At 61.4% G+C, this 19,662-nt stretch overlaps 2 protein-coding genes across 8 annotated transcripts in view; both read right to left on the bottom strand.

The window, feature by feature from the left end:
• Positions 1 to 463: 463 nt before the first annotated feature.
• On the bottom strand, positions 464 to 1,829 carry RPS26 (ribosomal protein S26). Its single transcript, XM_075075713.1, has 4 exons — positions 1,506 to 1,829; positions 872 to 1,049; positions 635 to 765; positions 464 to 557 (listed from the first exon to the last, which is right to left on the bottom strand). The coding sequence occupies exons 1-4, from the start codon at positions 1,506 to 1,508 to the stop codon at positions 522 to 524; spliced, it is 348 nt and encodes a 115-aa protein (XP_074931814.1). The 5' UTR covers positions 1,509 to 1,829; the 3' UTR covers positions 464 to 521.
• A 554-nt stretch (positions 1,830 to 2,383) lies between these two features.
• Positions 2,384 to 19,662, bottom strand: part of IKZF4 (IKAROS family zinc finger 4) — a 30,678-nt gene continuing 13,399 nt past the window's right edge. For 5 of the 7 annotated variants that reach the window (XM_075075756.1, XM_075075749.1, XM_075075751.1 and 2 more), the window contains 6 exons: positions 18,639 to 18,743; positions 13,488 to 13,748; positions 12,907 to 13,074; positions 7,006 to 7,155; positions 5,805 to 5,936; positions 2,384 to 5,532 (listed from right to left, as the gene is read on the bottom strand). In XM_075075756.1, coding sequence (XP_074931857.1) covers positions 4,808 to 5,532; positions 5,805 to 5,936; positions 7,006 to 7,155; positions 12,907 to 13,074; positions 13,488 to 13,728 — 1,416 coding nt within the window. In that variant the 5' untranslated portion in view covers positions 13,729 to 13,748; positions 18,639 to 18,743 and the 3' untranslated portion in view covers positions 2,384 to 4,807. The remainder of the gene's footprint in view (positions 5,533 to 5,804; positions 5,937 to 7,005; positions 7,156 to 12,906; positions 13,075 to 13,487; positions 13,749 to 18,638; positions 18,744 to 19,662) is intronic. The other 2 variants (XM_075075754.1, XM_075075755.1) reach the window with 1 other exon arrangement.

Raw genomic sequence — 19,662 nt, 5'->3', positions numbered from 1 at the left:
AGCCCCCGCATGTTACCAGGTCTTGGGGTGGCCATAGGGGGATGGTCCAGGGGCAGCCTCAGGCCCTCAAGGGGGTCGTGGGGCCCAAGGCCAGCCCCCCCGGGGCTGCCTCGTGCAGGCAGGGGGTGCACACATGCACCCCCACACCCTCCCACAGGGCTGGGTGTCTGTCCATCCATCTGTACCCCAAAACACATCCCACTCCCACACTGGGACAGCACCTGTGTGCGGAGTCCCCGCAGGCCCCCACTAGAGGGCAGTCATTTGCCCCCCCAGCCCCATGGGGTGGGCAGCAGAGCCCCCCAACTCCACACAGCTTCCCCAGGGTGAGCCCAGGGCCCCCTACTCTGGCCCCTCCTCACAACAAGGGGGCGAGAGCCCCCCCCAGTCACCCCAAACCCCCTCCCCACGCACAGAGTGATGGTGCCACCCATCCCCAAGCCCCCCCAAGCGCAGAGCCAGGTTCGGTGCAGGGTCCTTTATTCAGCCCGCGCTGGGGGACGCGTTCAACCGGAGCCTCCTCACATGGGCTTGGGCGGGGGCCGGGGGGCTGCGCCCTGTGGGGGGAAGGTGGGGGGTCAGCGGGGGCCGGGGGGCACGAGCCCCCAGCCCCTCCCAGCCCCCCAATACGTACAGCCGGCCTGAAGCGGGGCGGGGGCGTGCGGTCCTTGCGGGCCTCCCGCGAGCGGTTCCGCACCACCTTGCTGTGGATGGCGCAGCTGACGCAGTAATGCAGCTTCACATACAGCTTGGGCAGGACGTAGGCTGCAAGGATGGGGCGAGGGGGGGGTCAGTGGCCCCCGCTCGCCCCACACCACCAGAGGACATGGGCCTCCCCCGGCACTGGGGCAGGGGCCCCCCCAACCCTTACAGTCGAAGACGCTGGCCTCCGAGATGTCCCTGACGGCCGCGGCCTCCACGATGTTCCTGATGACAAACTTCTTGATGGCCTTGTCCTTGGGGACGCAGCGGGCGCAGTTGGTGCAGCGGATGGGCTGGACGTGCCCGCGGCCCTTCTTGGCCCGGCCGTTGTTCCTCCTCTTCTTCGTCTACGGGAAGGGGCAGAGGATGGAGCCGGCACCCCCCTGCCCCGCCCCCAGCACCTCCCCGGTTCCCCCCCCACAGCAGCCCCCGCCCCCCAGGATCCCCGCGACCGCCCCACTGTACCCCCGGCCCCCCACGGGCTCCCTGGGCCCCCCAAGCATCCCCCTCCCAGCATCCACAGCTGCCGCCCCCGGGTCCCCACACGGCCCCAGAGAGGCCCCCCCCGGATCCACACAGCCCCCCACGGGGTCCCCACAGAGGCCCTACACGAGTTCCCCGCGGCCTCCCCATTCCCCTCCACCCCACATGGGCCCCCCCGGCCGCCCCCCAGGCTCACGCGGGCCCATCCCGTTCCCACAGGGCCCCCCCCTACGGCTACTCCCGGCCCCACACGGGCTCCCGGTCCCCCCCGTCCCACAGAGGGCCCCCCACACAGGCCCCCCCGGCCGCGCCGCCCTCACCATCTCGCTACCGGGGCGGCGAAAGAGGGCCCGGCCGCCGCACCGCCGCCCTTATATACGCGCCCTCCGCCCGGAAGCGCCTCCGCCGCCGCCCCGTGCCCGCCCCTGTCCGCAGGACCCCTCCGGCCGCCTCGGGGCGGCTCCGACGGCGGGGTCGGGCCGGGCGCGGGGCAAGCGGGGGCGGCGCTGGGCCGCGGTACCGGCGGCGGCGGTGGGACTACTTTTCCTCGCCGCGGCGGAGGGGTTCGGCGCCACGCGCGGTGTGAGGTGTCCGCGCGCACCCCGCGCCGCGGCGCCTGCTGCGTGTGGCGTCATCCGCGCCGCGCGCGCCGCGGGGGCCGCTGGGAGATGTAGTCCCGTGGAGGGCGGGGCCGCGGGGCGGGGCGGGGCGGGGCGGGGCCCTGCCCCTCCCAACCCCCCGGCGGAGACCCCGGGGTCCTCCCCCCATCCCAGGGGTCCCCAACATCCGCTCCGTGTCCCCAAAGACTCCACGCCCGGGGGGAGGAACCACCCCCACGCCACCCCCCGTGCTCATGGGGGTGACCCCTAGTGTCCCCCCTTTATGGGGGGGCACGTGTTCTTCGTTCCCCCCAAACCTTGACGGGGAACCCCCAATGCCCTCCCTCCCCAGCCTGGGTGGTCCCCAGTGTCCGGTCCCCCCTCCTCCCCGAGCTCTGGGGACCCCCCCATCTCCCTAAAGGCAATCCCGGGGTCCTGCTCCCCCACCCCCCAGCTCCGGGGACCCCCCTCCCATCCCTGCAAAGGGCATCTTGGGGTCCTGCCCCCCCCCAGCTCTGGCCCCCTCCCACCAATGGCAATCCTGGGGTCCTGCCCCCCCCAGCCCCCGCCCCACAGAAGAGAGGGGGAGGGGGGAGGCGTTAAATTACTCCGGTTTATTTATAACAGACCTTCAGCCAGTACAGTACAAAACTTACAGTAGTAGATCTCGTTACACAAATAGGTAATTACAATATCTTACAGATACAAAAGCTCCTGCGGTCACGGGGGGGGAGGGGGGCGGCGGGGGGTGGTTTTTGTCCAAAAGCGAGTCTAACCTCACAAAAAAGGGAAAAACAAAGACGACAGCAAATCCATTAACGATATACAAATGAAAACTCGTTAGAAAGGAAGGAGGGGCCGGAGCCCGGGGGGAGGCCGGGGTATTGCACATCATCGTTTGTTCTTCATACATCTGATTAAAAAATATAGATATTTACACAAGTAAAGCGACCTGGAGTTTTACAAAATTCCTACATTTTTGTTTTAGACTCTTTTACAGGAAAAAGAAAAGAGACGGAAAGAAGAAGAAAAAAAACAGAACCCAAGGGTGGACAGAAACTGCAGAGCTTCCATTTCGGTTCGTAAAAACCCCTTTTTTGGGTTTGTTTCGGCGCTGTGGGGGCGCGGGGCGCTCCGGCTCGTTCAGCCGGCGCCGGTCATCGGTGGCAGCGGGCGGGAAGGGGCGAGCCGAGCCCCGTGCCGAGCCCCGGCCCAGCCGTCCCCTCTCCCCACGCAGACAGAAAAGCAAGAAAGGAGAAAAAAGAATAATTATAATAAAAGAAAATGGGAAATAGGGGCAACGGGAGTTGCCGCCGCGTGAGGTGGTTGTGTTTGTGTCCGTAGAAAAAGGAACAGCCTTTGGTTTCAACCTCAGGAGAGCCCCGGGGAGCGGCTGCTGCTGAGGGGCGTTTTATGCATCCTGGGCCTGGGTGGGGAGCGGGGCCCCCCCGGGTGGGGGGCTGCGGCCGGGGGTCCCGGCCGCCGCGGGAGCCACCAGCACCGAGGCAGCGGCCGGCTCTGCCACGGCCCTCGCCAGGGATCGGCGCCCGGCCCGCGCTTTATTTTTGGTTATGTGGGCTGCCGCCCCGGCCCCGCTCAATCCCTTTTGCCAGGGGACCCCCATCCCTGGGGGTCCCCGGCTCCGGACCCCGAGGGGGGCCGGGAGCCCCTTCCCTCGGTGTCTCGCCCCTGAAAATGGGCCGGCTCCCGGCGATCCGCCCCCGGAGCCGCTCGTCCCAGGGGAAGGGGCTCCGCAGACAGGTGCTCGATGCAGCAGACGACACCCCCAACCTCCCACCCCTCTTTCGGACCCCTCCGATCTCGGGGGGGGACCCGGGGGTCCCGCTGCCGGCGGGACCGAGGGCAAAGCTCTGGCGTTCGGGGTGCTGCCGCCCCGGCTCGTCCGTGCGAGCGAGAGCGGGGCGGGCGCTGCGGGAACAGAAGCGACGCCGGACCGCGGGGAGATCCCACCGAGCCCCCGGGAATGCCAGGGGGAGCGACTCGGCTGCGAAGGCTCTGGGGGGCAGAGGGAGCGAGGGGGGGCCGGGTCGGGGGTCTGGCGTCCCCACCGCCGGCGGGCAGTGTGCGGGGAGCAACCCCTGCAGCAGAGCGGGCTGGAGATACTGGCCTGTGCCGAGGAAGAGGAGGAGGAGGAGGACCCAGACAGCAGGATGGAGCCATCACCTGGACGCTCGCCATCTTCCTGACTTATGTTTCCTTCATTTAAGCGGGGCGATGTGGACCCCCGTCGCCCCCCGTGCGGGGCCAGGCGTACGGGGGGGCTTCAAACACCGCGGGGAGGAGGAGCCGGGCAAAACCCGGCTTCACCGACCTGGCCCTGCCGGCACCGCCGCCGGCACAACCGGCCCGCGGGGCGGCAGGGGGGTCCCTGCTTTATGCTCCGTGTATTTAAACTCATTAAAGCTCGGGGCGCAGCGGCCCCCCGCCAGGCGGGGGGGGGCTCGCGGCCAGCGGAGGGGGGGAGTCCCTGGGGTGGGGGTTTTAGCACCTAATCTGAGGTTCGCTTGGCCCAAGAGCGGGGACGGGCACTGCCGGGCTCGCACCAAGGAAAGGGCTCGGAGCTCCGTGCCGGCGCGTGCCGTGCCGTGCCGGAGAGCCGGCCGGGGCCGGGGCGGGAGAGGGAGGGGAACCAGTCTCAAAAATTCGAGTGAGACTTTGGGGTGGGGGTGGAGAGAGAGTTATAAAAAGAGAAACTAAGAAGCTTAATAAATAACAGTGAGAGAGGTGGGGGGGAAAAGCACAAAAAAGTCCGTTAATATTTAAATAACTCCATTTATAAAAAGGCAAATTGTTAAGAGCTCCCCCTCGTCGGGGTTGGTTTTTTTTTTTTTAGTTATTGATTTTTTTTTTTTTAAATATTTTTGTAGCCAAAGTCAGTGCAAAGGAGTATAAAAGAAAAACCAACAGTTCCATGCCCTAAGGGTGGAGGGGCTGAGCTAGAGACAGAGGAAGAGTCGAGGGCGGGCTGGGGGGCACGGGGAGAGGAGGGAAGGGGGGGCGTTTTAGCCGACTTTATGCTCGCCCCGCACTATGTGGGAGGAGAACTCGTACCGGTCCTGGCTGTGGTAGCCACAGATGTTGCATTCGAAAGGGTCTCTGAAGCCGTGGCAGCCCATGTGGATGGTGAACATGACGTGGTCCAGGAAAAGGATGCGGCAGTGCTCGCACTTGAAGGCCCTGATCTGCTCCCCGTCCTCGTTGACGACCCGCAGGGCTTCTTTGGCGGAGCTGGGCGTGGAGCGGGCGGCCGGGGGTCCCTCCGGCAGCTTGGGGTCCTCTTTGGCGTAGGCTGGGCTCTGGCGGCTGCTGGCGCAGTTCCCTGCCGGCAGCTGCGAGCTCCGCTCTTCGTGGTTGCTCTCCGTGTCCGTCGAGTCCTGGCAGCCGTTGGTGGGCGATACGCCCGGCTCCCGGCCCCGGTACACCACCTGCACCCCGTCCGGCACGTCCTCGTGCCCCTCGGCAGCTTCCCGGCTCCCCGGCATCTCCAGCCGACCTGGCAGGGGCTGGATCTGGGTGTAGACGGAGCTGATGACGGGGGTGACTTCTGAGATGCAGTTTGTGGGGGGCAGCCGGAGGGGGCGAAGATGCTCCCCCCCCATCAGGGAGAGGGAGCCGCCGTAGGAGGGGTCGAGGGGGTGGTGGGCCGAGACCATCTCCACATCCTTCTCGAAGCCGGAGTTCACGTCGAAGGGGAGGTCCGAGAGGGTGAATCGCATCTGCTTCTCCCCTGCCGGGAAGGAGAGCAGCGTCAGAACGGGCAGGCTTGGTTTTGGGGTGCACCCCCACCCCCCCCCCATCCTCTCCCTCCCCAGCACCGCGTGCAAGACCTGCCCCGTCCCAGGATCGTGGGGATGAAAGGCGCTTTGTGAACACCAGCCGCACACCCGAGCGCAGAGTCTCAGCTCCTGGGGGCTCGAGCCCCGCTCCAGCGACCAGGGGCTCCCCCTCTCCCTCCTCTCTCCTGTCTGCCCAGGAAGCAAGGGGGGGAAATCCCCTTACCCACAAATTTCTGAGGTGTCGATCGCTTCCGTTTGGTGAGGCTGTTCGCCAGCCGGTCAATAAACGTCGGCCGATCGGACGAGGGGTGAAGCAGAGAGTCCGGCACTATCTCCAGGTCTCGCATCTCGTCACCTGGCAAGACAAGGGAAACCCGGTTCAGCCGGCAACCGCGGGACGGGGCGAGCGGGATGGGCACGCTGCGACCCAGGCCGGAGACTCCGCAGCCAGCGCTCGAGGCACGCCGCTCCTGCCCTCTGCTAGCTGGGACGGACCTACGGAAAGGCTGCCGGGCTGCCTGCTCCAGGCCCAGAGCTTACCCCGTCGGTGAATCGGTCGCAGGGGAGTGCCGGCAGCCGGTCCGCCTCCCTTCTTCATCGAGCTGGGCCCGCTGCTGCCACTTTGGGGAAGAGGAGCCGGCTTCAACGCATTGAAGTGCCCTCGCTTCTCTCGCCGGCTCTCAACGCCGGCCTGGAGAGACCTGCCCCGTGTCGCTGCTGGCAAGGGCAGCTCCGCCATTCCCGTGCCCCGCAGGTTATGGACCGTCCGGTTAAAGTGTCGGGGCAGCCTTAACCGGTGAACCTCGCCGTAAGCACTGGTGGCTCTAGAGGGACCAGGTCCGGCTCCGAAAGGGTGAGGAGCCAGGAAGGCTCCGGCTTTAGTTCTTTGCTGGCGCAGCAAAGACAGGGGCGCTGCCTGCGGGCTCCGAGGAGGAGCCAGAAGGTGCTTCCAAGCCAGGCGGTGCCCGTTTCAGACCCCTGCCCGCCGGGGTAAATCCCCTACATCGCGGTGTCGCGCTGGTGTTCGGCTATTTATGGAAAACACTATCGGTAGTTCTTCCACTAGAAATATGGGCCATGGGGGTGTTTCGATTCAGGGGGCTTTGAAATTCAGCTGGCGGAGAGGGGAGGAACCAGGGAGGGAGCTCTTTGCACTTGCAGAGGTTTGCGGCATTAACCAACGCGCACGCATAGCACCTTTCATCCCACGATCGCCGGGGCACGGAGAGCTCTGGGGCCCACGCTCTCCCCCACACAGCACCCCCCCTTTTCTAATGGGAAGGATGTCCCCGAAACTCAACCCCATCAGCCAGAGACGAGGCTGGAAAGCAAACCCGCGCCCCCATTTCCCACCCTACTGGGACCCCTCATCGTGCCCCCGGAGCCAGGGAGGCGGCGGGGCTCCGGCCCCCCGCGGCACTGACCTTGCTGGCTGGCCAGCGACTGCGGTTCAGTGTTCAGACTCTGCAGGTAGTTGTGGCACCGCTCCTTGTGCTCCTCCAGCGTGCTCTGCTGCTTGTAGCTCCTGCCGCAGTAGTTGCACTTGTAGGGCTTGCCGACGGTGGGGGAGGAGACTGCAAAACACGCAAACCAGAGCCTGGCCGTAAGAACAGACGTAGCACCCTCGCCAAAGAGCCCGGGAATGGGCTGGACGTGCGTCGACGGGAGAGAAAAGCGGCAGGAATCGGTTGACAGGGAGCGTCACAGCAGGGCAGCGACCCTCACCGTCAGCCCACCGCACCATCTAGCTGTGCTGCGGAGGAAGGACCTCTCCAGCACGTCTCAAGCAACAGTTTCCAGAGCTGGGGGCAAAAGCTGTGACCTGCAGCTCCCAGCTTCTGCCTCAGCCTTCCTCTGACCCCCATCTAACCCAAACCAGCTACTGCACGCGCCCTGGCAGTGCAGCAATTTGCCTCCTCGAACGCCTCTCCCTGCCAGAGAGCCGCAGGGGAAGGGCCGGATGCTCCTGGATCTTGATAGATGGGGAGCTACAAAAATAAATCATAATTTGGCCAAATACCTAAACCAAAACGTCTCAGGCCTGGCTTTTACCTACGCTCTGCTCCCAACACACCAGCGATACGGGTTTCTAGCAGCTGTCTGGCCACGTTACACACCTCCAGGTAAATCCTCGTGCTGGAAGCCGCGATGGCAAAGGCAATATTTAAGGAGGGGAGCTGGAACCCCCAACTTTTTAAACTTTTCTAAGCATTTCTTTACCCTCCATATGCCACAACGTGCTCGGTGGCTTGGCCAGCACTCGGTTGCTGCACAGAGTGCACAGCTCCCCACTGAGATTTGTGATAAGACACTCGCCAGGCACATTTTTATTCTCATCTCTCCCAATTTTCTCACTTCTGACTGAAAATCACCCAAGCCACCCAAGGTCGGCATTCAGCCTCGCTGGCCGGCGACCGCCAGACAAAGGAGAGCGTCCGCCCCGCGCGCCATCTTATCATCTGCACGTTTTAACCGACAGACGACTTACAGTGAAAAATCATGACCCCTCCCAAGGGGAGATGGTATCTCTGAGCCCCGTCGCAGTTTCCATCGCGCCGTGAGGCTGCTGCCCGCGCAGGGCATGGGGAAACGCGACTGCTGACACGGGGGTTTTGTGCCGCTCGCTGGGTGATTGCTAATTAGGCATAACCGCAGCGGGACCTGGGGAGCAGACCAGCCGACATCCTTTGGGCACGGGGAAAGGGCAAGGCGGTCCCCACCCCATTAAACAGCCTCGGGGCGGGGGGAAGGGATCCAGGCTCCAAGGGACCCGCAGCTGCAGGTTGATCACACTCAGACGCCTTTTGGGGGAGGCAGCTCGTTAGGCAAGAAGATGCTAACGGGCAAAAAAAGACAAGTGCAGGGAAGCTGAGCTGGAGAGGGGGGGTGGGCTCTCCAGCCCCCCGCACCCGCCCCGGGCACTCAACCAGGATGGAGAGCGCAGCCCCACGCGCGCCCTTCTCCCCGGCCGTCGCCCTCACCCGGGAGCTCGCCTCCCGAAACAGGCGGGACGCCAAACCGCAGAGCCACGCCGCGCTGGGGAGGGAGACAGGGGGCCCACCGGGCGAGAGCCAGCGACCGCGGCATCCGAGAGGAGCCCAAGAGCTGCCGTGCCCTTCCCCTCCGGCGCTGCTCCATGGGGCGGGGAGTGTTTGGTAGTTTTGGTAGCGGGGCAATGCCCCGAAATCGGCAGCTTCTGCTGGAAGCCGGAGCCCATCACCCTCCGCGTGGGGCGTGCTGGCAGGGGCGTCAGCCAGCCCCGTGACAGTCGCCTGCGTCATGCTCGCCCCGTCCGGCTGCCTGTCGAGACCCGCCTGGACCAGGCTCTTTCTGTTCCTGTCAGATTTAAGGGGTTGTTTGGGGTTTTTTTTTTTTTGCAGCTTGTGGTTTAACCTTTAACTGCTTTTAAAAAAAAACCACATTTGCGGGCTGTAGGTGAATTCACATTTACCCCCGGCCCCAGCTCTGTCACCTGGATTCATGTGAAGTGCTTTGCACTGCGGCTGGGATGTGGGGCCAGCACCTCCTCTTGCAACGGCTTGTACCGGACCCTGCCCAAACACTACCACGGCAGCCCCGAACAGCGGCGCTCAGCGAGGAGAGCGGCCGCGGCCGCACGCGCTGTGCCCGTGCCCCTGCCCCGTCCCAGCCCGGCAGCTCAGCCACGCCGCAGGCAGATCCAGGAGTCCAGGAGCCACCACTGATTTCACCACCAAAGCTCCGGGTTAGAAATCAATCTGGAGAAGCCGATGACAAGCACAAATCTCTCCTCCCAGCTCTCCCCAGGCAGCAGCATTGTCACAGAGCAACTGGGTATCGGGGGAGGTGAGGATGCCACCAGCCTCCGAGTACGAACACAAAAATGTGCGTTAGAAACTTACTCCTCAAATCTAGCAGTTTAGATGCGAGAGCCTCAACTCCAAAGTCCGTTACATCTCATTCATCTCCATCACTCACTCGGCTTTTGAAGTCAAAGGTCCCCCAGATGGCTCAGTTTTGTTACTCCTAAACAAAACAACAACCCAAACCCCTGCATGCGCTCACGCTTCACAAAGCTCCCCCAACGGCTGCGTTGGCATCGGGGTTGGCTTTCCAAGCCACGAAGCTCCAGGAGGATACCCTGAACTTATTTCCTCAGGATCCTGCCTTCCCCTTCGCCATCCCAGCCTGTGTTTCGGGGCTCTGGGGACAGCAGGACACGGGGGCGCCTGGGACCTGGCCATCGCCTGACCGTGCCAGGACGGCTCCCTGGGGACACAGACCGAGCTGTCCTCCTGCCCACACACCTCGGCAGCAAAGGTCTTGCTCCCGGTGTCGAGGCTCCTCCGGGGCTCTGCCCACGCCGCAGCAATGCTCTGCCACGGTGGTTTGCTAAGTCTGCGCTGGGTTTCCCCTCGCAGAGGGTCAGCTACGGCTCAGGGACAGGGTTTTACAGTGGCTGCAGGACAAGGAGGGAGGCTCCGGCCTGAGCTGGGCTTTGCCTCGCCAGCAGTCGCTTCCCCTTTTACTCCATAGTCTGTTCTTTAAAACGTCGCCATTTACCCACCGACACGTGCTCGAGTCTCGGATGGACTCGGTCCATCTGTCACCTAACGCGAGCGAGAGGCTTCCAGCGAGCAACGAGGTCTGTTCAGGATCCCAGAAGTTCTTCACCCATGTAATACCCAAGACGTGAGCAAGGGGGACGCTCCCCTCGCTGCCGGACTCCACCAGGAAAAGTTTCTTCTGACCAAGTACAACAAACAGAAAGGTTCCCTCCGAACGCGAGCTCCAGGTTCATTTATTTACTGGGCTGTGAAGCAGCGAGGACTAAAAGGGAGGGAGGTCTTGGGGGACCGGCAGCTCCTCTCAGCTGTCCCGGGTGTGGGCCACAGCTTCTGATCTATTTCAGAGCAACGCAGCGTGTTTGATCTGGATTTTAATACCTCACTTTTTTGGACAGCACGTCTTCCAAGATGAAAGCTCAGAGTCCCTCATGGGGACAGCATGAAACACACATGCCTCTAGTTAAGGCAGAAGGAAGGCAAGCCAAGCCCCACTGCCTTCCACGCAGGCAGGGTAACCGCTAGACTTTCGCCTGTGAAATCCACATTAAACGAAGGTTTTCTTAGTAATTAGCTCCCATAAAGACTAATTTTTGTTTGATATGTTGCGAGGGCTTGTCCCATTTCTGTGTCTCTTGACTGAAGGACTCAAGGCGACCCTTTCCATGCCTGGCAGCGGGGAGACGCTGGCACAGCTCTGCCAAGGACCCACCTCTGGACCCTCAGCGAGGGCGAATGTCGTGGACAGGCACAGCCCGAGAGGGGGATCTCAACCCACAAGAGGGTCCTGCATCCCTGGGTCTGGGCATTCGGGTTCCCCTGAAGCACATTAATTAGGAGCAAGCCCCCGAGGAGCGCGAGGCAGGCTCAGAGCAGGGTCTCACCAGCCACGGGAGCTGCTGCTGCAGCATGTGCCCCTTGGTTCAGATCTGCGCATCCGCCTACGTGAGCCTCTCGGCTGCCAGCGAGTCGGGGTTCCCGGAACGGGGCTCAGCCACGTAACGCCCCCAAACCCCACGCTCCTACACAGAGGGGGCCAGGAGGGTTTAAACAAAGCGAAGACTGGAGACCTTTCTGATGGGACTCTGCTCCAGGCACACCAGAGTTTTTTCAAAAATCCAGGAGCCACCCGGTCTCAGAGCACCTACCCCCTGCCGAAAACCCACGTGCTGAAGGTCCCCAAGCAGGGAAGGGCACAAGGTAGAGCTGCCTCATGGCAGACAGATGCAAAAGCCCTCCCCAAGCCGACGCAGCGCTGCCCAGAATGGAGCGTGGCTCGGTGCCGGCCGAGCTGCTGCCGCTCGGAGCAGCTGGGGGCGGAGGGGAGGAAGACGGATGATGCTGATCGCTCCAGACCGAAGGGCTCGTCGGGGGAGCTGAAGGCCTTGAGGTGGAGCAGCTGCAGCTCAACTGGTCCCAGCAGCTGCTGTGGTGCTTCGGTGCTTTGCAGGGAGCCGGGCTGTCACCGGAGCATGGCTTTCCTCACCCTCCGAGGGGCGCCGAGGCCACTAATCTCCCTTCCTCCCCTGGGGCAAAACCAACTTTTTCCCGATCACCTCGGTATCGGAAACACCACCCGCTGCCATATTCTGGCCAGGCTGGAGAACCAGACAAGAGACCAAAAAAGTCTTATACTGAGAAGCAGCTCTGTCCCTTGGCAGCGGGGATGTCCAGAGACAAAATATAATGGATGGGAAGCTCCTGCAAACCCCCAAACCTCCTCCCGCGCAGGCAGCAGGCGAGAACCGACAGCCCTGTTCCAGGCCTAGCACCCTGCTCTGGGGGTCAAACCGCCCAGATTCCCCCCCAGCATCTCCCAGGAAGTCTCAGATGGGGGGGGGGTGGGGGGTGTGGGATGAAAAACTCCAAAAGAAACAGCAAAGGTGTGCCCACAGCAAGATGGAAGCTTAAACCCAGAGCAACGCACCGTCCCACTGAGAAGGGCACAGGGCAGAAACCTAAAGAAAATGGGGGCTTTGGGGCCAGGCTGCGAGGGGGGAGCAGGTGTGTGGGCTCCTGGGCAAGGCTGTGATGACAACAGGCTCTTCAGGGGACAGGTTTCTTCCTTCAAGGAAGCACACGACACTCGTTTCCATGCAGCGCTCGAAAGGTTAGTCACAGGTGTTCAAAGCCATCTGCGTGAACTTTAAAAGCCCCGACAGCACCACAGAAACACGCCGGTGCGCAAATCAAGGGAAAACGATCACAAACCAGGGGGCCGGCTGGCGTGCTTCACTCCCACCCATGGCCCCCGCCAGCTGTTACATCACGGAACCGGAGGGTGAAAACCACATCTCAAATGTCATATTTTAAAAAGGACAATGTCAAAACAACACACAAACAAAACCCCTCAGCGCTCATTTTCACTGGGGCAGGGCACACCCAAGGGTGGGACCTATCTTGATTCAATAAAATCTATTAAACATTTATCTTCATATGAAAGAGATACAATAACCCCCAGGAGCGACTGGAACACAGCGGCACAAAGCCCCGCAGGCTCCCCTCCGGCCAGCGGAGCTCCCAAACCATTAAGCAGACACTGACGCAACCTCCCCCCGGCACACGCTCTGCCTTCGGCAGGTCGGCTCCGCACCGCGGCAGCCGCGCAGGGACTGCAGCAAGCCAGGAGCCGACGCGAGAGCGTTTGGCTGCTGTCGGTTCGGAGCTCGAGGCTGGCACTTTTGGAAGCTGAGCTCAAATCCCTGGTTTTGTACCATCATTGCGCGTCCCCTCCCTGCCTCCCCCTCCCTTCCCAGCCCGAGGCCGGCCAGAGCTACCCACCGGAGTGTGTTCGCAGGTGGCCAGTGAGCGCATCCCTCCTGCGGCAGGCGTAGTTGCAGAAGGGGCATTTGAAGGGCTTCTCGCCGGAGTGCAGCTTGATGTGACGCAGGAGGTTTCCCTTCTGGGTGAAGGAGGCTCCGCACTGGTTGCAGTGGAAGGGCCTTTCTCCTGCAAAACCGGAGCAGCGGGTGAAACGTCTGCTTAAAAGCATTTTCCAAGTCTGCGGAGGAGCAGCTCTCGAATCAACAGCCCGGGAGACCAGAAGCATTCACAGGTTCAGCAGTGCTGAACACCTTTGAGAAGGAAAGCCCTAGGTTAACTACCAGACGGAGCGCTCTGGACATGACCTCCAACCCGGGGAGTGACAGACCTGCTGCTGGAGGACGGACAGTGACAAGGAAAGGCCAGCTCCACACACTTCCCTGGACCTTTCCTCACTAGCATCTTCTGGCCGCCACCAGCGGGGTCAGCGTCTTGGACCTGACACCCATCCCCCGTGGTGTCTGTGCCCACCAGCCAACACACGCCTGCTTCCCCCCAGCCCATCCTGCCCCTGCCCTGGCCTCGGGGCTGCCACTCACCCGTGTGGCTGCGCTTGTGCACCATCAGCACGTTGGGGCCGATGCACACCATCCCGCAGATGTCGCATTTCAGCTTGCCGTTGGGCAGCCGAATGCCCCCGGGGGAGTGCGGCTCCTGGCCCGTCCCGTCGCAGTAGCCCAGGGGCTCCGAGAGCGAGTCCTCCACGATCACGCTGTCCTCCTTCTCGAGCATCCGGTCATCCTGTGAGAGCAGCCGGCTGGCTTCCTCATCGCTGTACATCTCCACCTTGATAGAGTTTGCTACGAGGAGGCAGAAGGGATAAAACAGTCAGTGGAGGAAAAAACTCCTAAGTTAAAGAAGGTGGGAGCGCAGCTCAGGCGAGACTTACTCCTAAAAGAAATACTGTGATGCATTAAGTGATTTGTTTGCGATAAACGCGCACCTTTGTATTTCATTGACTATCAAGAACAGACATCAAACACGGATCAAACGAGGTTATGGGCTGGATGGCTTGTTTGCACTCCCTGAAGATTACTGCTCTGCATCCCGCCTTGTAAGGTGACTGACTGAAGAAAAAGACATTTAGTTCCCTAGAATCAAAGGCAGAAGAGGGAAGAAAAACCACTCGTGCTTTTAAAGTACTGCAGAGGAAGCAAAAACCCCAAGCTTTGACTCCCTGAGCCAGTAAAGGCTCAAAACGCACTGGGCACAGAGAGCCGAACGTGAGTGTCTCGGATGGTCAGCAAGTCTCGGCTCACTCGAGAAGCCATTGCTGCAAGACCTGGGATCCAACTATCTAAAGGCAGAAAAAAGAAACCGAACCCGACGGTGCTGCCTGAAACCCCCACGCCTGCCCTGGGCACGCCGATCGCTGCCTCGCTGGCAGCCCTGGCTGCCCCAGCTGCGCCCAGGCTCCCCGCAGGCAGCTCTGCCTCTTCCCCTTCCCTCAACTGCCGAAGAGGCTGCAGGAATCGCAGCAAATGCAGGGAGGGGATGAACACCCGTGGCAGGCATTTGGGCACCAAAAACCCAGAGAAAGCTTGTGTGAAATCAGGGAAGCGGACGTGAGCGATGCCAGGGACCAGGTAAAGGTCCCACAGCTGAGGGCTGGTGAATCCTGGGAGCAGCCGCAGCTCTTCTGGTCCAGACAAGAGCAGGAGCCGGAGGAACCGTGCTCAAGAAGCCCACCAAAGCTGGGCCACGGAGGGCCGCGGGTCCAGGGCAGCAGGTGGGTCTCCCTGCACTGGGGCGGGCGCTGCACCGCAGCAAAGCCCCGAGGTTTCCCTCCCCACCACTACCTTTCCTTCCTCCTGCAGCATCAGGATCGGATGCTGGCGAGGGGATGCGCCAGCCCTGACCTACATTCCCGGCTGCTCTAATGATCTGTGGAATGCCACAAATCAAACACTCCCCGAGACGATGGTGACCGCTGCACTCCCTTCGCTGCCAGCAAGCTGCAGCCCTGCGGGGACCGGGAGAGGGAAGAACGGGGGGAACCTCTCCCTCTCCTACCTCCGCTACCTCCCAATGAACTTGTCCACCCAGACCCTGCACGCTTCCTCCCTCGGCCAAGGGTTGAAGCGGTCGTCCCACCTCGCGACACCAGCTGTACCCTCTGCGCGAGGGAGAACTGCCGCCGGGACACCCTCAGCCTCGGTGAAAAGTCACCTGTTTGGAAAGCCAGTCTTTAAATGATCAACTTGGAAAGTTTCCTCCCACTTTACGCCAGCTCCAGCAGCCAGGAGCAAGGGGGAATCCCCTGGAGAGGCTCCTCCGAGCTCTCTGGCCAGGGATGGCTGCTCCTCGGCCCCATCGCACCCGCTACCTGCTCCCGTAGCGCTGGTCCTGGCAAGCCGGAGGAAGATGATGATGGAGTAAAGTTGAATCCAGGTCACCCACATGGCCATGCGCTGAGCCCACAGGCTTAAACAAAATATTTACAGAACCCCTTTAAATATCGGATTCTTATTTCTTCCATTTAAAGCAGGAGGCTCTTCCCAATCCCTTAAGAGGAGAACTGTGGGGGCTGGAGGAAACTGAACTTTATATACACAAAGGAGACTCTGCTGCTGCCCGGAGGGTAGGAGATTGCAGAGTCCAAGCTGCCTTGTGGAGACAGGCGTGAGAACGGAGCAGCCCGAGCGCAACCACACAGAAATCCCAGCAGCTTCCAGATCTGGTGCTGACTCGACCCCTGGGGCTCATTCAGCTCTCTGTGAGAGCGTGAATGCTCACCCACGGCCCGGGGACAGGCACAGCGTACCAGCCAAGGGCATGCGAGGAAACCTTGGTAACGTCCCGGGTACCAAACCATCCAGAGGATTTGACCTTTAAAGCCCGGGGGGTCCTGAACAAACCCTCACATCGGCTGAGGCAGGGACGGTCCTTCCTGGTGGGCGAGCAGGAGGGCTTTGGGTCGCTTACTGGGCGAGGAGGACATGCGAACACTGGAGAGAGGAGGTGGCGGCAACAAGACGGTCCCGGGGAGACCCGCGCCTCCCACTCCCCCCGAAGGGGGGACACGCGGCCCCCAAGGAGCCAGGCCACGCGCTCGGAGACGACAGCTCCTCCTCCACGCCGCCTTCGACACGGCAGGCAGGAGGGCTCCGGCTCTTCCAGGTACAGCCTCACAAGGGGGGGATGAACGAGGAGCAGCAGCATGGAAGTGATTCATCCAAGACTGCGTGAGGTTTATTGCCGGGTGAAAAGCCCAGGAATTCTGGCTCTCGCTCCCCTCCTTCCCTTCCTGGATCCTCGCGGCAGACAATGCTGCCTTCCCAGAGAGGCTCCAGGCAACGTGAACTGTGCACCCGGCCTTGGCAATCGGAGGCACTTTCAGACCGTCTGCTGAGCCACTGGCCAAAGCCACCGCTGGCTGCAGACTGGGAGGAGACTCTGCAGCTGAAGCATTCTTGCGGGGGGAGCAGGACTTTATTTACGTGCTGGCCGGTGCCACCACGCTCCCCGGGGAGCATCCAGGAGAGCCAGTGCAAACAGACGCCTCTGTGCACAAACACGAAGTGAAAAGCTCCTCTCTCGGTGGCGGGAGCTGCCTGGATGAGTGGATGTTTGCTGCACTTTGATTTTTTCTGGTTTTTTTTTTTTTTTTTTTCTCCCTTTCCCCTGGGGACTTATTTTTTTTTCCTGGGCATAGAAGGGAGGCCAGCTATTGTTCTGTAATTCTCCTTTCAGAACCAACGCAGAGTCCGGTCTCACTGGAGAGAAGTCTCTGCTGGCAGAACAGGTTATATAATATTCTTGCTCCTCTGGGGCACGATGCTTGCTGGATGAACCAGCTGTGAAGTCAAGTCAGATCAGAGACAATACCATCACTAGCATCCTGCTGTTAAAGGGGAAGGGATCGTTATTGTCCTTTCAGTCAGTCCACGTGCTCAATTCCTTTCGCTTCTGATCAAGCGAAAAGGCTGCGTTACCTCTCAGAACTGTCTTCTGCGAAAAAGCCAAGATTTTATTTCTTTGCGGAGCTTCTAAGCGGTTTTATAGAGCAAATGTAAAATAAATAGCAAGTAATAAAAGGAAAAAATGGCAACAGAGCTCATTCGTAACATCACCGCTTCTGAAAACGTAATGCTTTGGGTTTGTTTGGTCCTGGTTCAGAAAAAGCAGCCTTCAAATGCCAGGACCTAACCAGAGGCGTCCCGAGCGCTTAACGGCTGGAAGCCCACGCAGATAAATTACGAGGGAGTTTCTCTGCTACGGAAAAGCAACCAGCAACTGCACGCTGGAAGCCGGGAGAGGGGGAAGATCAGAGCAGTGCCGGTGTTTTCGGTGCCGGTTGAGTCAAGCCAGTAGGGACGGCCCAACTGTCGGCTCTTGAATACCGAGAGCGCAATTCAGAGCGGGACTTGCCAACTTATCTTGTCTCAGCGCTCCTTTTCATGTGTCAGCACGACTTAGTGGCGCGTGTGGCCCATGGAAACTTGACGGCTGCCCCGAGAAGGCTGCGACGCAAATAGCGCCTCTGCGAGCTAAGCCCGTACCGGCCGCACTGAGCTCATGCCGGGCCGTGCCGTTCCCCAGCGCTCAAGGGAAACGTCACGCTTCTCCTCGATCACCGCAGCGAGCAACGGGAGCGGACGGCATGCCAGGACGAGCGACCAACTGCGACAGCTCTGAAATCGGACCTATTTTACTGCGGGAGCTTCTTAAATATAATTGAAAAAGCCGTTTCGTTCATTTTAAATAAAAAGCAAAGAATTCCATCAGCTGATGGGTAAGGAGATGGAAAGCCTCATGCTGTGGGCAGGAGATTCCCCACACCAGTCCCGTTTCTGGATCAGTTCCCTGTCAGGTGCCGGCCACCAGCTCAGCCGACGGCACTCGGCCGGGCGAGAGCGCATGGAGGCAGTGGCACGACGGGGCAGCACCTCAGGGCCACCCGCTCTGCCCTGCAGAGGTGACAAGGGCCGGCAGGAGAGGAGCTTCCCAGGCAGCACGCTGCCTCCCGCCTCGTCGGCTCACTTCTTACGCGGGGGGGAACAGGCAAAGCCAACGCCTGAACTAAATGGCGCAGACTGGCCGGGGTAGGCGAAGGCTGGGGAGCCGGCGGTGTGTTTCATCGCCCCGTGGCACTGCCGGTGTATCCGAACGTGCCCAGGGGCTCTCTGGCTCTCCCGCAGCGTCACAAATAACTTCCCAACAGACTCATTCACGGAGAGGCAGGGTTCTGCTGCTCCGTGAACTGCTGTGCGTGCCGCCAACTCCGACCTGCCCCAGCTACTACATGAGAGGAAGCGGAGCAGCTTCTCATTTCCCACACAGCCATCTAGACAGTTATAAAAAATAACTTATTCCAAAGCAACCAATGGCTCTGCGGCCCCTCCAGAGCTGTGATCATTAACAGTCTGGAACATGCAGCTGCTTGAAAGTCAAGGTGAAATTCACAACCACAAGGAAAGACCCCGAGTCCTTGGCATCGGCACAGCTGACTCGAAAGGCTCCGGGCTCAGCAACAGCCAGGGCCCAGGATCAGTAACCTGGCAGCTGCTGCGTGCAGAGACCAAAGCAGGGTTTTATCCTCTTCGGTCGGGAAACAAAGAGTCAGACTTAGAGAGAAATCTGTCACAGCGGGAGGTCAGAATTTATGTCACGCCTGAGAGACTGGAAGGTTTGGGGACAAAACAGGCAGACCTTGGCATGGCTTCTTTTGGTTAGGTTGGCGTACTCACCACTGAGAGAGCGGCTCGGGGAGGAGTGCTGGCTGTTGGGTGTGCTCACCGTGGGTCCCACGATCGCCGAGCTGAACTCCTTCTCCAGAGAGGAATCCCCACTACCTTTGGGAGGAGGGAAACACAAGTGAGTGATGCCTGAAGCACGGCTTGTGGGTTTGCACTGGCCTCACCCCACCAAGCCCTCTTCCCAGCACCTCTGCTTCGGAAAGGGGCTGCTGACGGGTCCTTCAGGGGGCTGGGGGGCTCGGCTCTTACCCCAGCGGCACCATCTGCCACGCACACCAGCACAGTACCAGAGCTCGGTGCTTTCTAGACCGCAGTCCTCCAGCTGCGACCCCCCCAGACGCCACAGCCCCGCGCCAGCGTCGTGCCGACGGCAGGAGCACGCTTTGCTCTCCTCGCCTGCTTGCAGAGAGCTTGCAGTGGGGGAGAGGGGTCGGCATGCCACGCCGGGGGGGCTCTGCGGGAGCTCCGGCCGGCGCTGCGGTGCAAAGGTGTGCCGGCCGAGGGGGGAGCCAGGCCACCCCGCCACGCACAAGCACTGATCCCCCACCTAAACAACCCGTGCCTCGCCCTGCCAGGCTGACCCCAGCCCTCCACCCGGCGAGCCGGTCCCTTCGCCAGGCACTGGGGTCCCCCTCCCCGACAGTCCGTGCCGAAGTGACAATCCCAAGCAGATACTTACGTCCCTGGGAAGCCGAGCCCACCCCAGCTGGACCCTTGTGGACCCTGGAAACAGACCCTTGCCCTTTCACACTGGAAGCAAGTTCAGCGATACAGCTGCCTACCAGATCACCTGGAGCCCAAGGCATTTGTGCAGCAGGCTAGACTCATTTTTTCCCCTTCGGGGGCTAGCAGGTTTCTGTTCCGGCAAGACCTACCGGCTGCCAGCGTGCAGAAAACCCCCAGTTCCCTGCCAGCCCTCCCCACCGCACGCCTGAGCGCCGGGCAGCTGCCTGCAGCGGCCGCTCCTCGGTGATGCTGCGGGGACAGGGACGGCGGAGTTTCATGATGGAAAGTG

This window comes from Phalacrocorax aristotelis, chromosome 26, assembly GCF_949628215.1.
Source record: "Phalacrocorax aristotelis chromosome 26, bGulAri2.1, whole genome shotgun sequence".
Taxonomy (NCBI): domain Eukaryota; kingdom Metazoa; phylum Chordata; class Aves; order Suliformes; family Phalacrocoracidae; genus Phalacrocorax; species Phalacrocorax aristotelis.
Note: the sequence above shows the minus strand (reverse complement) of the source record. Positions and strands in the feature narration are given on the sequence as shown.